Source organism: Pristiophorus japonicus, chromosome 18, assembly GCF_044704955.1.
Source record: "Pristiophorus japonicus isolate sPriJap1 chromosome 18, sPriJap1.hap1, whole genome shotgun sequence".
Taxonomy (NCBI): domain Eukaryota; kingdom Metazoa; phylum Chordata; class Chondrichthyes; family Pristiophoridae; genus Pristiophorus; species Pristiophorus japonicus.
The window spans coordinates 12,928,289-12,941,893 of NC_091994.1; the positions used below are offsets into that span (position 1 = coordinate 12,928,289).

General features: G+C 46.4%; 1 protein-coding gene across 8 annotated transcripts in view; it reads left to right on the forward strand.

The window, feature by feature from the left end:
- Positions 1 to 13,605, forward strand: part of LOC139228551 (PWWP domain-containing DNA repair factor 3A) — a 72,053-nt gene that overhangs the window by 42,063 nt on the left and 16,385 nt on the right. For all 8 annotated transcript variants that reach the window (XM_070859653.1, XM_070859652.1, XM_070859655.1 and 5 more), the window contains 2 exons: positions 204 to 341; positions 8,393 to 8,463. In XM_070859653.1, coding sequence (XP_070715754.1) covers positions 204 to 341; positions 8,393 to 8,463 — 209 coding nt within the window. The remainder of the gene's footprint in view (positions 1 to 203; positions 342 to 8,392; positions 8,464 to 13,605) is intronic.

Genomic DNA, 13,605 nt, shown 5'->3' on the forward strand with positions numbered 1-13,605 from the left:
GGTGCATCCACGGGCCAGATATTCTGCTCAAATGCAGAATGCTTCTTCGGGAGACTAACTAGATGCAACTAATGTGTAACAAGGGTAGATTGTATAAGTTCAACAAAGAGAATCGGCTTGATCGACCAAAGGCCTTCTCTTATGAACCTGTGATCCGTCACCAGTGCTGTCTTTAAAGATGTAAATATTTGGACTTCATGCAGGAATACAGTCACCCTCTTCATTGTCAGTAGAGTTCAGTTCAGTAGACTCCCTTGTAACAAGCAAACGCACAGAAGAGGAGGATGAAGAGGAGGAGAATGATGATGATGAAAACCTTCCAAGTATACTGCTGCACCAAGGTGAGACACCTGTTCTCCAAACTCCTGCTGTATGTATATAAAATGTTATTTCTCCAGCTTCTCTCCTGTCTTGCCAACTGCCCTGTCCCAAAAGCGAGCAGAATAAAAATCCATGTTACAACACAAACAGCATTGACCTCTATCGTTAAAACTGCAAGACAGTAATCGTTTTTATAATGGAAATGTCGTGTCGCCTCGATAGTGTCTGTTGTCAGTGTCAACTTTTTAAGCCTATTGCTGTTAACGTCCTCCCATATTGCGGAACCACTTCGAGTGGTTATGCAATGTAGCCGGAGACTGCCAGCACTGTCCAATCCGCTTTTTAGGAATAGTCCCTGCTTTCCCTTTTTTTTAAAACAAATGACAGACTTCGCTATATTATAACGCTCTTGTGTTGATGTTGGACTCTAGGAACATAGGATCAGGAGTAGGCCATTCAGCCCCTTGAGCCTGTTCTGCCATTCAGTGCGATCATGGCTGATCTGTATCCTAACTTCATCCACCTGCCATGGCACCATATTCCATATTCCTTAATTCCCTTGGCTAACAAAAATCTCGATCTCCGATTTTAAAATTATTCATTGAGCTAGCATCTACTGCTTTTTGTGGGAGAGTGTTCCGCTGCGTGAAGAAATACTTGCTAACTGCTCTGCTGAATGGTCTGGCTCTGATTTTAAGGTTATGTCCCCTCCTAGTCTCCCCAACCTGCGGAAAAAGTTTCTCATCTACCCAATCTATTCCTTTCAAAATCATAGCTCGGTCACGTGATATGCTCCTCCTGTACCATGTGGGAACTCGGGGACACTTCGGTGTCCCTGGGTGCTACGTGTGTGGGAAGTGTATCCGCCTCGAGCTCTTGATGGTCCGCGTTGCGGAATTGGAGCTGAGGGTGGATTCACTCTGGAGCATCCACGATGCTGAGAATGACGTGAGTATCACGTGTAGTGAGTTGGTCTTACCGCAGGAGAAGGGTCCACAGCCAGATAGGGAATGGAAGACCAGCAGGAAGAGCAGTGCAAGAAAGATAGTGCAGGGGTCCCCTGTGGTCATCCCCCTGCAAAACAGATACACTGCTTTGAGTACTGTTGGGGGGGGGTGACTCATCAGGGGAGGGCAGCAGCAGCCAAGTTCATGGCACTGTGGCTGGCTCTGCTGCACAGGAGGGCAGGAAAAAGATTGGGAGCGCGATAGTGATAGGGGATTCGATGGTGAGGGGAATAGATAGGCGTTTCTGCGGCCGCAACCGAGACTCCAGGATGGTATGTTGCCTCCCTGGTGCAAGGGTCAAGGATGTCTCGGAGCGGGTGCAGGACATTTTGAAATGGGAGGGAGAACAGCCAGTTGTCGTGGTGCACATTGGTACCAACGACATAGGTAAAAAAAGGGATGAGGTCCTACGAAAAGAATTTAAGGAGCTAAATTAAAAAGTAGGACCTCAAAAGTAGTAATCTCGGGATTGCTACCAGTGCCACGTGCTAGTCAGAGTAGGAATCGCAGGATAGCGCAGATGAATACGTTGCTTGAGCAGTGGTGCAGCAGGGAGGGATTCAAATTCCTGGGGCATTGGAACCGGTTCTGGGGGAGGTGGGACCAGTACAAACCGGACGGTCTGCACCTGGGCAGGACCGGAACCAATGTCCTAGGGGGAGTGTTTGCTAGTGCTGTTGGGGAGGAGTTAAACTAATATTGCAGGGGGATGGGAACCTATGCAGGGAGACAGAGGGAGACAAAAATGAGGCAAAAGCAAAAGACAGAAAGGAGATGAGGAAAAGTGGAGGGCAGAGAAACCCAAGGCAAAGAACAAAAAGGGCCACTGTACAGCAAAATTCTAAAAGGACAAAGGGTGTTAAAAAAAGCAAGCCTGAAGGCTTTGTGTCTTAATGCAAGGAGTATCCGCAATAAGGTGGATGAATTAACTGTGCAAATAGATGTTAACAAATATGATTGGGATTACGGAGACGTGGCTCCAGGATGATCAGGGCTGGGAACTCAACATCCAGGGGTATTCAACATTCAGGAAGGATAGAATAAAAGGAAAAGGAGGTGGGGTAGCATTGCTGGTTAAAGAGGAGATTAATGCAATAGTTAGGAAAGACATTAGCTTGGATGATGTGGAATCTATATGGGTAGAGCTGCAGAACAATAAAGGGCAAAAATCGTTAGTGGGAGTTGTGTACAGACCTCCAAACAGTAGTAGTGATGTTGGGGAGGGCATCAAACAGGAAATTAGGGGTGCATGCAATAAAGGTGCAGCAGTTATAATGGGTGACTTTAATATGCACATAGATTGGGCTAGCCAAACTGGAAGCAATAAGGTGGAGGAGGATTTCCTGGAGTGCATAAGGAATGGTTTTCTAGACCAATATGTCGAGGAACCAACTAGGGGGGAGGCCATCTTAGACTGGGTGTTGTGTAATGAGAGAGGATTAATTAAAAATCTCATTGTGCGAGGCCCCTTGGGGAAGAGTGACCATAATATGGTGGAATTCTGCATTAGGATGGAGAATGAAACAGTTAATTCAGAGACCATGGTCCAGAACTTAAAGAAGGGTAACTTTGAAGGTATGAGGCGTGAATTGGCTAGGATAGATTGGCGAATGATACTGAAGGGGTTGACTGTGGATGGGCAATGGCAGACATTTAGAGACCGCATGGATGAATTACAACAATTGTACATTCCTGTCTGCCGTAAAAATAAAAAAGGGAAGGTGGCTCAACCGTGGCTATCTAGGGAAATCAGGGATAGTATTAAAGCCAAGGAAGTGGCATACAAATTGGCCAGAAATAGCAGCGAACCTGGGGATTGGGAGAAATTTAGAACTCAGCAGAGGAGGACAAAGGGTTTGATTAGGGCAGGGAAAATGGAGTACGAGAAGAAGCTTGTAGGGAACATTAAGGCGGACTGCAAAAGTTTCTATAGGTATGTAAAGAGAAAAAGGTTAGTAAAGACAAACGTAAGTCCCCTGCAGTCAGAATCAGGGGAAGTCATAACGGGGAACAAAGAAATGGCAGACCAATTGAACAAGTACTTTGGTTCGGTATTCACTAAGGAGGACACAAACAACCTTCCGGATATAAAAGGGGTCAGAGGGTCTCGTAAGGAGGAGGAACTGAGGGAAATCTTTATTAGTCGGGAAATTGTGTTGGGGAAATTGATGGGATTGAAGGCCGATAAATCCCCAGGGCCTGATGGACTGCATCCCAGAGTACTTAAGGAGGTGGCCTTGGAAATAGCGGATGCATTGACAGTCATTTTCCAACATTCTATTGACTCTGGATCAGTTCCTATTGAGTGGAGGGTAGCCAATGTAACCCCACTTTTTAAAAAAGGAGGGAGAGAGTATACAGGGAATTATTGACCGGTCAGCCTGACCTCAGTAGTGGGTAAAATGATGGAATCAATTATTAAGGATGTCATAGCAGCGCATTTGGAAAATGGTGACATGATAGGTCCAAGTCAGCATGGATTTGTGAAAAGGAGATCATGCTTGACAAATCTTCTGGAATTTTTTGAGGATGTTTCCAGTAAAGTGGACAAAGGAGAACCAGTTGATGTGGTATTTTTGGACTTTCAGAAGGCTTTCGACAAGGTCCCACACAGGAGATTAATGTGCAAAGTTAAAGCACATGGGATTGGGGGTAGTGTGCTGATGTGGATTGAGAACTGGTTGTCAGACAGGAAGCAAAGAGTAGGAGTAAATGGGTACTTTCAGAATGGCAGGCAGTGACTAGTGGGGTACCGCAAGGTTCTGTGCTGGGGCCCCAGCTGTTTACATTGTACATTAATGATTTAGACGAGGGGATTAAATGTAGTATCTCCAAATTTGCGGATGACACTAAGTTGGGTGGCAGTGTGAGCTGCGAGGAGGATGCTATGAGGCTGCAGAGTGACTTGGATAGGTTAGGTGAGTGGGCAAATGCGTGGCAGATGAAGTATAATGTGGATAAATGTGAGGTTATCCACTTTGGTAAAAACAGAGACAGACTATTATCTGAATGGTGACAGATTAGGAAAAGGGGAGGTGCAACGAGAGCTGGGTGTCATGGTACATCAGTCATTGAAGGTTGGCATGCAGGTACAGCAGGCGGTTAAGAAAGCAAATGGCATGTTGGCCTTCATAGCGAGGGGATTTGAGTACAGGGGCAGGGAGGTGTTGCTACAGTTGTACAGGGCCTTGGTGAGGCCACACCTGGAGTATTGTGTACAGTTTTGGTCTCTTAACTTGAGGAAGGACATTCTTGCTATTGAGGGAGTGCAGCGAAGATTCACCAGACTGATTCCCGGGATGGTGGGACTGACCTATCAAGAAAGACTGGATCAACTGGGCTTGTATTCACTGGAGTTCAGAAGAGTGAGAGGGGACCTCATAGAAACGTTTAAAATTCTGACGAGTTTGGACAGGTTAGATGCAGGAAGAATGTTCCCAATGTTGGGGAAGTCCAGAACCAGGGGTCACAGTCTAAGGATAAGGGGTAAGCCATTTAGGACCGAGATGAGGAGAAACTTCTTCACCCAGAGAGTGGTGAACCTGTGGAATTCTCTACCACAGAAAGTAGTTGAGGCCAATTCACTAAATATATTCAAAAGGGAGTTAGATGAAGTCCTTACTACTCGGGGGATCAAGGGGTATGGCGAGAAAGCAGGAATGGGGTACTGAAGTTTCATGTTCAGCCATGAACTCATTGAATGGTGGTGCAGTCTAGAAGACCTGAATGGCCTGCTCCTGCACCTATTTTCTATGTTTCTATAACCTCGATCAAGTCACCCCTTAACCTAATATATTCCAGAGGATACAAGCTGAATTTATGTAATCAAGAGGGAGTGCCATTTTAGTCAAGAGACTTGTGACCTTGCCCTCTGTACAGTGCGCTCTCATTTTCACTGTACCTGTGTTCTACCGGTTTGTATTGGGTTCAAAAGAGGCCAATGTTTTTCACCCTCGGGACCCAGGAAAAATCAAGTCCCAAATTCCAATGGAGCAATGAAGTTTGAATACTTAGTTGGTATGTTAGTGTTAGTAGGAACATCTCATGCACATAATTCTTTTTTAAATGCCCTTGGATTGTTGAAATTAAATTACATTAGATACTAACCAAATTATTTGTGGCTAGACTTTCCACTATGATCGGGATATTTCTGGTGTTGGTGCTTTTTTTTATTTTTCAGGATCGCTGGAATATCGACCATTTTTAAAAACAGCTAGTTTTGCCTTTTTAATTTGGGCGATAGCCTTAGTGGTGTGAAATGGGCGATAGCGATGTATTCAGTCATGCAAGGCTGGCATTCATAGCAATGGCCGTTCTGCGCATGCGCGTTTTTTTTTCAGGCAAAGTATTTACCTTTACAATTGTTGTGAAATGTCTTCTAATAACGCATGGTAAAACCTCAATACTAGGGTTGCAAACAATGGCCAGGTAAGGATGAAACGTAATGCAGCTGTAACTGTCACCAACGTAACTTCAAGCAAAGCGTTCATTTATGAGCTGCTGACGCAACAGTTTTGCAGCTGCATAACTACCAAATGTGGAGGGGGCATGGGTTCATCGCCAGGCTGATTGTCCTCCTCCTCTTCCGCCTCCCCTCTCCTGAGGTGGACCGGCAGTCCCATCTGGAAATTGTTGTCCTCTCCTGATAGCTAGGTTATGCAACATGCAGCACACCACAATGAACTCAGCGACCTGCTCAGGGTGGTCCAGGCATCTGAAGTGCTGCTTCAGAACTCCAGTTGTTTTTTCAATGATCGTGTGTGTGGCTATATATATATATGGCTTTCGTTGTCGTGCTTCTCTGCTGTCTGGGGCTTTTGCAGGGGAGTCCTGAGCCAGCTGGCAAGACCATATCCTTTATCCACCAGCATTCAACTGTGACCTTGTAACTGACTCTTAAACAAGTCAGAGAAAATGCTCTCACGCAAGGTGTGCGCATCATGGATGCTCCCTGGAAAATTTGCATTTACTGCCATGATTATTTGCTTGTGGTCGACAACGAGCTGCACATTCAGGGAGTGGGAATCCCTTTCTGTTCAGAAACACCTGCATCCTGTAAAGATGCTCGCAAGGCAATGTGCGTACAGTCTATTGCTCCCTGTGCCGTGGGAAAGTTTGTTGTTCTCGAACCCCAAAGTCCTCTCACTGCCTCCCTGGTCATAGGGAAGTTTATGAAGTCCATCCTGTGTGCGTAAAGGACTTCAGTCACCTGTCGAATGCAGCAATGTGTGGCGTGCTGAGAGATGCCGCAAATGTCGCCAGCCGAGGCCTGAAAGGAGCCCGATGCGTAGAAGGAAAGTGCCGCAGAAACCTCAACGGGCAGTGCGGTCCTGATGGTGCTGGTAGGCTGCAGATCTCCCTTAATTAGCTGGCATATCTCACTGATGACCTCCTTTTGGAATCGCAGCCTTCTAATGCACATATTTATCGGACAAGTCCAGGTATGATCGCTTATCCCTGTAAATGCATTGGGTGTAACGTCTCCTGCTCAGCAGTCTGCCACCTCTTTGGGCATATAATGCTGTTCAGTGAACCATCTCCCATCTCTATTCTTCAGCCTGTGAGTAGTCATCAATACTGAGAAATTAGAGGCCCCAAATCACTAAATGCCCTGATCTGACTTTAAATTGTTTTCAACAAATACAATATAAACTGGAAATTAACCATAATGTGATTAGATGATTGGCAAGATTCAAAATCGCCCTTAAAATCAGTCACAAATTACTACTTCTCTCAACCACTTCAAGCAGCCTTTTATTAAAGATCCTCCGAGTTTCAAAATGGCGTCCATGCTGCCGAGTTACAGTCAGATGAGCGCAGCTTTTCTTGAGCGCCTTTTTGGGCCGAAAGTAGTGCTCGGCGATAATCGGGTGCTAGTTTCCATTATAAACAGTATTCTGTGCCGTGCTCGAGGATGACATCATTTATATTTTTTTTAAAATAGGACGAGCGATGCAGCTCATTCCTGTATGCTGAAAGTTGCGCTTGTGATAATTGGGCGCACGTATCCAATATGGGCGACAGCCTGAATCTCAGCGCTTGGATGTAGTTCGTGATACAGAATATTAGGTCCTTCATTGAAACACCTGTAAACTCATCCCTTTTCGGCATGGAAGCAAGTCATCCTCGTTTCGAGGGACTGCCTATGATGAAGATGATGGGCGATGATGTGCCGGAAGTCTAGCCCTTGGCATCTTCGGTGTACAAGAAAGAGTAAGGTATCAACGGAAAAGATTATGGCGGCTTGATCTTCATGTTTTTGTAGCACATCCATATGCTCCCTTCCTGGACTGTACAAAGGGACTGATGAGTTAGTTTTCCCATTTGTCCCTCTTGGTCGTTCCCATGTGTGGAAAAGTTCACGCGATGCTTTTATGTTCAATTAGTGCAGTTGGCTTCTCTTAGATTTTGCACAGTCACCGACAATACCAAAATAAACTTACTGGATTGCTTAAGACAGAAGGTCAAGAAAACACAGTTTTTATATTTTAAAAAAAAAAGAGTTGGTTTCCTGGCCACCAGCCTTGACTGATTCAACAGGTTTACTTTTAGTGTTGTGAGCAGTTGTGCAAAACCCACATATTTGTGCAAATCTTTTGCTCCTGGAACACTTTTTTCCCTCCTGCTCAGCAATGACTGGCACACTTTCTAAAACTGAAGGCAATCTGAGCAAGTTATTTTATTAGTAAGACTTAATTTTTTTTAAATTGTTATTTCAGCAGAAGGGGGCAAATCAGCCATGTTCTTGGTCATTATCCAATGACCTGCAGAATATCCGGTTAGGATAGGATCAGCTTGCCTGTGGTGGTCCTTGCTGTCAATCAGCCCACTAACACTCCTTTTTCAGGCTCACCCATGATGAATGGCCAATTGAAACAAGATAGGCAAAGAGCACCAACACATGGAAATATACCCCAGCCTGTGTAAGGATTGAGATTAGGAAGAAAATCAAACGGATTTGAAGTGCTTTCTTTATCAGGATTAGTGTTTTTATTATGCTAAATTTCATCATATTGCCAAATTGAGATATAATTAATTTCAATTATGCCTGTTTATTTCTGCAGAGCAATGGTCAGTAGCTGAAGGAATGCTGGTATGGTGTAAATTCCAAAAGTACCCACATTGGCCGGCAGTGGTAAGTCAAGGAGAGAAGAGCGCAAAGTGCAAGATTTACTTTTTTTTTTAACTAGTTTGACATAATTTCACTCTTAAAAGATAACTGCATCTGTAAATTGCTGTGATATAGTGTTGGATTATGTCATTGCTTCAGGTTTAGCATGGAGTTGAGGGTCAGCACTGGTGCAAAATGGCTTTCCTTCAAATTAACTATGCGGGTATTGTGTAAATGCAGCCTAAACCCAGAGTCTGGACCCACCCTGCGATGAGTAGAGCAGAGTGAAACTCCCTGGATGTGGAGGCCTCCCTCCTCTTTACTTCAGAGTCCATTCGGGCCGAGTCACCTGCACCAGTATTTTGTCTTTTCCCTGGGGTTTCTGTCAGTTATATCAGGAGACACCTCTCATGAATTCTACCTGCTGATTTGCCCTTCAAATTTAGTGCTGTGCAAAGCTGACAGACTAAGACTGTGCATTTTCCTTGGGATTGTTTGAGAATGCAAGATACAAGTTAAACACATTGGGCTCAAAATTAGCCAGGAGTTGCTCTGTTTTTTGGAGCAACTTGATTTCTCTGGAGTATCTTAAAAATCCCCATTTTGCTCATTCAATTTATGCAGTGTAAGTGAGTTAGTTAGGATTTTTTTAGTTTTGTTTTTTTTTCAAAAGGGGGCGTTACCAGCCACCTACACCCATTTAGGCCACTTTGGACAGCTAATAGTTACTCCAAACTAACTTAGGCCAGCGTATGTGGCCGCTTGTGAAAACCCTTGCAGAGACTTAAGAAATCAGCGCAGGTAGGTACATCGGAGACCATTCGGCCTGAGAGAGGGGCAGGAAGGGAAGCAGAGAGGACCTTGCAAAGCACAACAAGTAATAAGCATTCAAGAAGACATAACATTCAAGAAGAAATAAAAAAATAAAACTAAGTCCTACCTTCAGCTCAACTTGACCCGGGAAGTCAGCGGGCCGGCGGTGCGGGAGGCTACTCGGCTGGGGATAGGTGCAGGACAGATGACAACGCACCGGGAGGGCGCTCTGCCAGGGATAGGGGGTGGGAGCGATTGAAGTGCCATCGGAGAAGACACAGGCTGCATGAAGCAAACGCACAGGCTGCAGCAAGGGCAAAAGGTAAGCAGCGACTTTAACAGCGGGCCGGCCGGTGCGGGAACCCACCACTCGGCCTGAGATAGATGCGGGACGACCGGGAGAGCACTCGGCCAGGGAACTGCCTGCCGACATCGAATCACACACAAGCTGGCTGCGGGAATCAACCTCACGTACAGGCTGCAACAGACTGTGTTTGGGGTGGGGGGGGGGGGGGGCGGCGAGGAGGAGGGAGAGAAGTCACATGACTGGAGGGGGAAGAGGACAAAAGACCTTTGGGTGTGGCCCTTATACATACCTTGTGGGGAGAGAGACAGAACTCTGCTGTGCTGCCTGCTTTCCTGCCATTTCATCTTTTAAGTATGGGTGCAGTAATATCAATGCCACACCTTTTGCGAGCGTTCTGCATTATTGTGCTATGTAGGAGACAATTGATTTGAGCGCATCACGTCAGGAACATCACCCGTAGGCTGCTGGGCAGGAGGCCTTACCCACCTCTGCAATTTCGAGTCAGGCGTCGTACCTGGACCTGAGTGATGCAGATTGTGTCAGAAGGCTGTGTTTCCGCAGAGAAGTCAGTGAGATCTGAGAGTTGCTGAGACCAGACTTACAGCCGAGAAGTGGCAGGTGGACTGCTTTGTCTGTTGAAGTGAAGGTTACAGCTGCACTTTCCTTCTATGCCTCGGGATTGTTTCAAGCTACACATGTCTCCATTTGCCAGGTCACGGCTGCACTGTATGCACGGAGGAATGACTTCATCAAGTTCCCAATGACCGCCCAAACAATCCATGACAGGGCTGTGGGGTTCTCTAGGATTGCTGGCTTCCCAAAGGTACAGGGCTGCATTGATTGTATAGACATTGCCTTGTAATCACCTGTGGAGGATGCAGAGCCGTTCAGGAATAGAAAAGGCTTCCACTCCATTAATGTGCAGCTTGTGTGTGACAACATGCATCGCATCATGTCAGTTGATGCAAGATACCCTGGCAGCACCCACGATGCGTTCATCCTACGTGGCAGCGTTATATCTGACATGTTTGAGCAGCAGCCAGAATGGCATAGCTGGCTACTGGGAGACAAAGGGTATGGCCTCGCCACCTGGCTTATGACTCCCCTACGCGTAACCCGGACGGAAGCTGACCATCAATACAACATGTCGCACATTACGACACGCAGCATCATAGAGAGGACCATTGGCATCTTGAAACAGCATTTCCGATGCCTGGACCATTCCGGAGGCTACTTGCAATATTTTCCTGAGATTGTCGGTCAGTTCACTGTTTGTTGCAAGCTGCAGAACTTGGCCATCATGAGGCAGCAGCAGCTGATAGTGAAAGAAGACCCACCTGCAGTGAGAGTGGCTGATAATGATTTGGAAGATGCAGGTGTCGAGCAGAGGAGGAGGAGGAGGAGGTGGTGGAGGAGGAGGAGGATGACGACAATCAGGAAACCATGCAAGTGCCTGAGGCCGGAGCACGATGTCTGAGGAGAGCGGGCCATCGTGCTCCTTTAACAATTGCTCAAGCCTTGTGCCAGCAGCTTACCCGTGAACGCTTTACTGATGTCTGAGGGCTCAGCGACAACTATTCCGCATGGATATATTTGTTGCAGTTTCTATGTTGTGTTAATGGAACATGATTCAGTTTTAATGTCAAATATATTTTATTCAAAAGTTTACAATGTACTTTAACGTTATAAAATAATTCTTGTATCAAACTTTACTTTAATATGACTCTTTGATCACAAACTTTAAGATCACTTATCAAGTTGTAAATTTGCATAATTTACTGTTTTCAAATTGAAAGCTTTTTGTAACATCATCAACAAAAACAGCAGCAAAGAAAGGCTGCACCCATCTCTCATCCCCATCTCGGTGAAAGTGCACCACTTCATTGGGTGGGGAGCGCCAGTCAGGGGTTAATGTGGAGGGCCTGACTTGGGTCTCTTCAGAGGTTGGTGTGGGGATTGCAGTGGGAGTGGTGGCGCATGGCCTGGGCGTCTTCCCTTATTGAGCAGCTAACTCACACATGCCTTCCCTGATGGCCTGTGCCGTCCTTTCCACTACCTCTGACATTCCTTCCCTCATGGACACTATTCCCTCACTGATGATCCTGGAAATCGTTCCCATTTCCTGTGCGGTTACTGTTGTTTCTCCCGACAGTCCCGTTACCTCATCACCCACCCTACTGATGGTGTGCACGAGTGATCGGGTAAGGTCAGTGCTCTCCGCACTCTGTGCCATGATCTGAACCACATCTATTGCATCCTGCATCTCAGGAGAGCGTGGTCGATTTCTCCTTGCCCTCCCCCTGGGTCTGCCTCGCGGCAATCCCCCCCCCCCCCCAGTGGGAGGCGCAGGCTGGGGCGGTGGGACCCTGGGTGTTCCATGCTGCATCCCACCACCACTGGGACCCTCGACCTCGGATGCTGTGAAACCATGGAATGTCACATCAGAATTTAAACCACTAATCATGGACAGGCTGAAACCAAGGAATGTCACACCAGAACTCCTGGAAGGGTTTGGCAACATGAAGTCCATTAACGTGAGCTCATCCATATTCATTACAACATTGTCCCCTTCATCCATCGCCATCCACACCCCCTCCCCCAAGTTGGTCTGCAGGGTTAGGCTGATACGCATCTGAATCATCTTCTGGATCTTCAGGATTGGCATCAAGTTCTAAAAATATAAGTCAATTGGTTAGCAGCACAGGAGGGGGCAGGATGGGTGACTAGTAGGCTCACGCATAGCAGGCCAGGCAGCAGGTTGATTTGAAGGGCAACGATGAGTTTTCAGGACTTGCCCTCTCCCTCGCGTGTGGGCCCAGCTTGTGCAGTACTGATTGTTTTTCTCCAGGTCGGACCCATCAAAGCAGCTACCCTCTCTTCCAAGGGTGTCAGTTGGTGCAGATTTGGCGGGCCTCCTGTTCGAGTTCTTTCCCTTTTGTTGTGGGACAATTTCTACTGCAAAGATGAAAATGCAACTTTTTAGAGAGGATGTCTTTCTGCTGGGTGGGACATATACAGCTGGTCACATTTACAATGTCATTGAATAACTGAAAATATTACTTGCACTAACTACTTGACCAAGGTCCTACCGTTTACACTGGCTTCCAGATCTCTGGGTGTTCACTGCGCAGTAATCTTCTGCAACTTGGTTCCAGCGTTTCTTCATTTCTTTGGGTGGCACTTTTATGCGACCTCTGTTGCTGTTATCCAGTTCCTGCATTCTGTTCTCAATGACATTAACTAGTATCTCCACTTCATCATGTAAGAAATTCTTTGTTCTTGGTGCACGTTGTTGCATTGCTGTATCAAATTGACAGTGATTTTTCCAAACACACAGTCCTTATTTTGCATGCAGCAATGATTTTCAGATCTACAGCAGTCCTGGAACTTTAGCAGGCATGCATGCAGCACTATTAAAACAGCACTCACTGCTTCTTGATTCCAGCAGCTGATTTATTCCACAGTGCTCCTGGCACCAAAAATCAAGCAGCTCCATTTCCCTTTAAAGATGGCCGATTGCCAAAGTTCTGTGCTACTGCACATGTGCGGACATCGCGACCCGACTCCAATGCGAATGCGCAGACGTCCCAGCACTGTTTTCAGCGCGGGACGCTGGTTCCGCCCCCCCCATTCCACTGGCCATGCTGCGCAACGACCGAGGACAGGCCAGACAGCGTCCAAAGCCGGGAGCGATTTTATCGTAGTGGTTTTCCACGCACAAAGTCGGCGCATCTCCCAGGAGTGCGCCGAAAAAATGGGTGGGCCAATTTTGAGCCCACTGAGTGACTAAGAGCCAAGCTAGTGAGCATCCAGAAGCCAGTTTGACAATTTTAATGAAAAATCAACTGTGTATAACGAATGCAAGCCTGGTAACGAGCACTATTAGACTGTGTGTGTTGGGGTAAGTCCATAAACAGTGTTTTGCTTGTAAGGTTTTGTTAAATATAAATTAAATCAGACTCTTGCAGAATTACGTGGGGGAGGGAGGGGTTATAAATGGAAAGTGAACATTCGATTCCAGATCAGACCTGGCATGTACTTTTAAA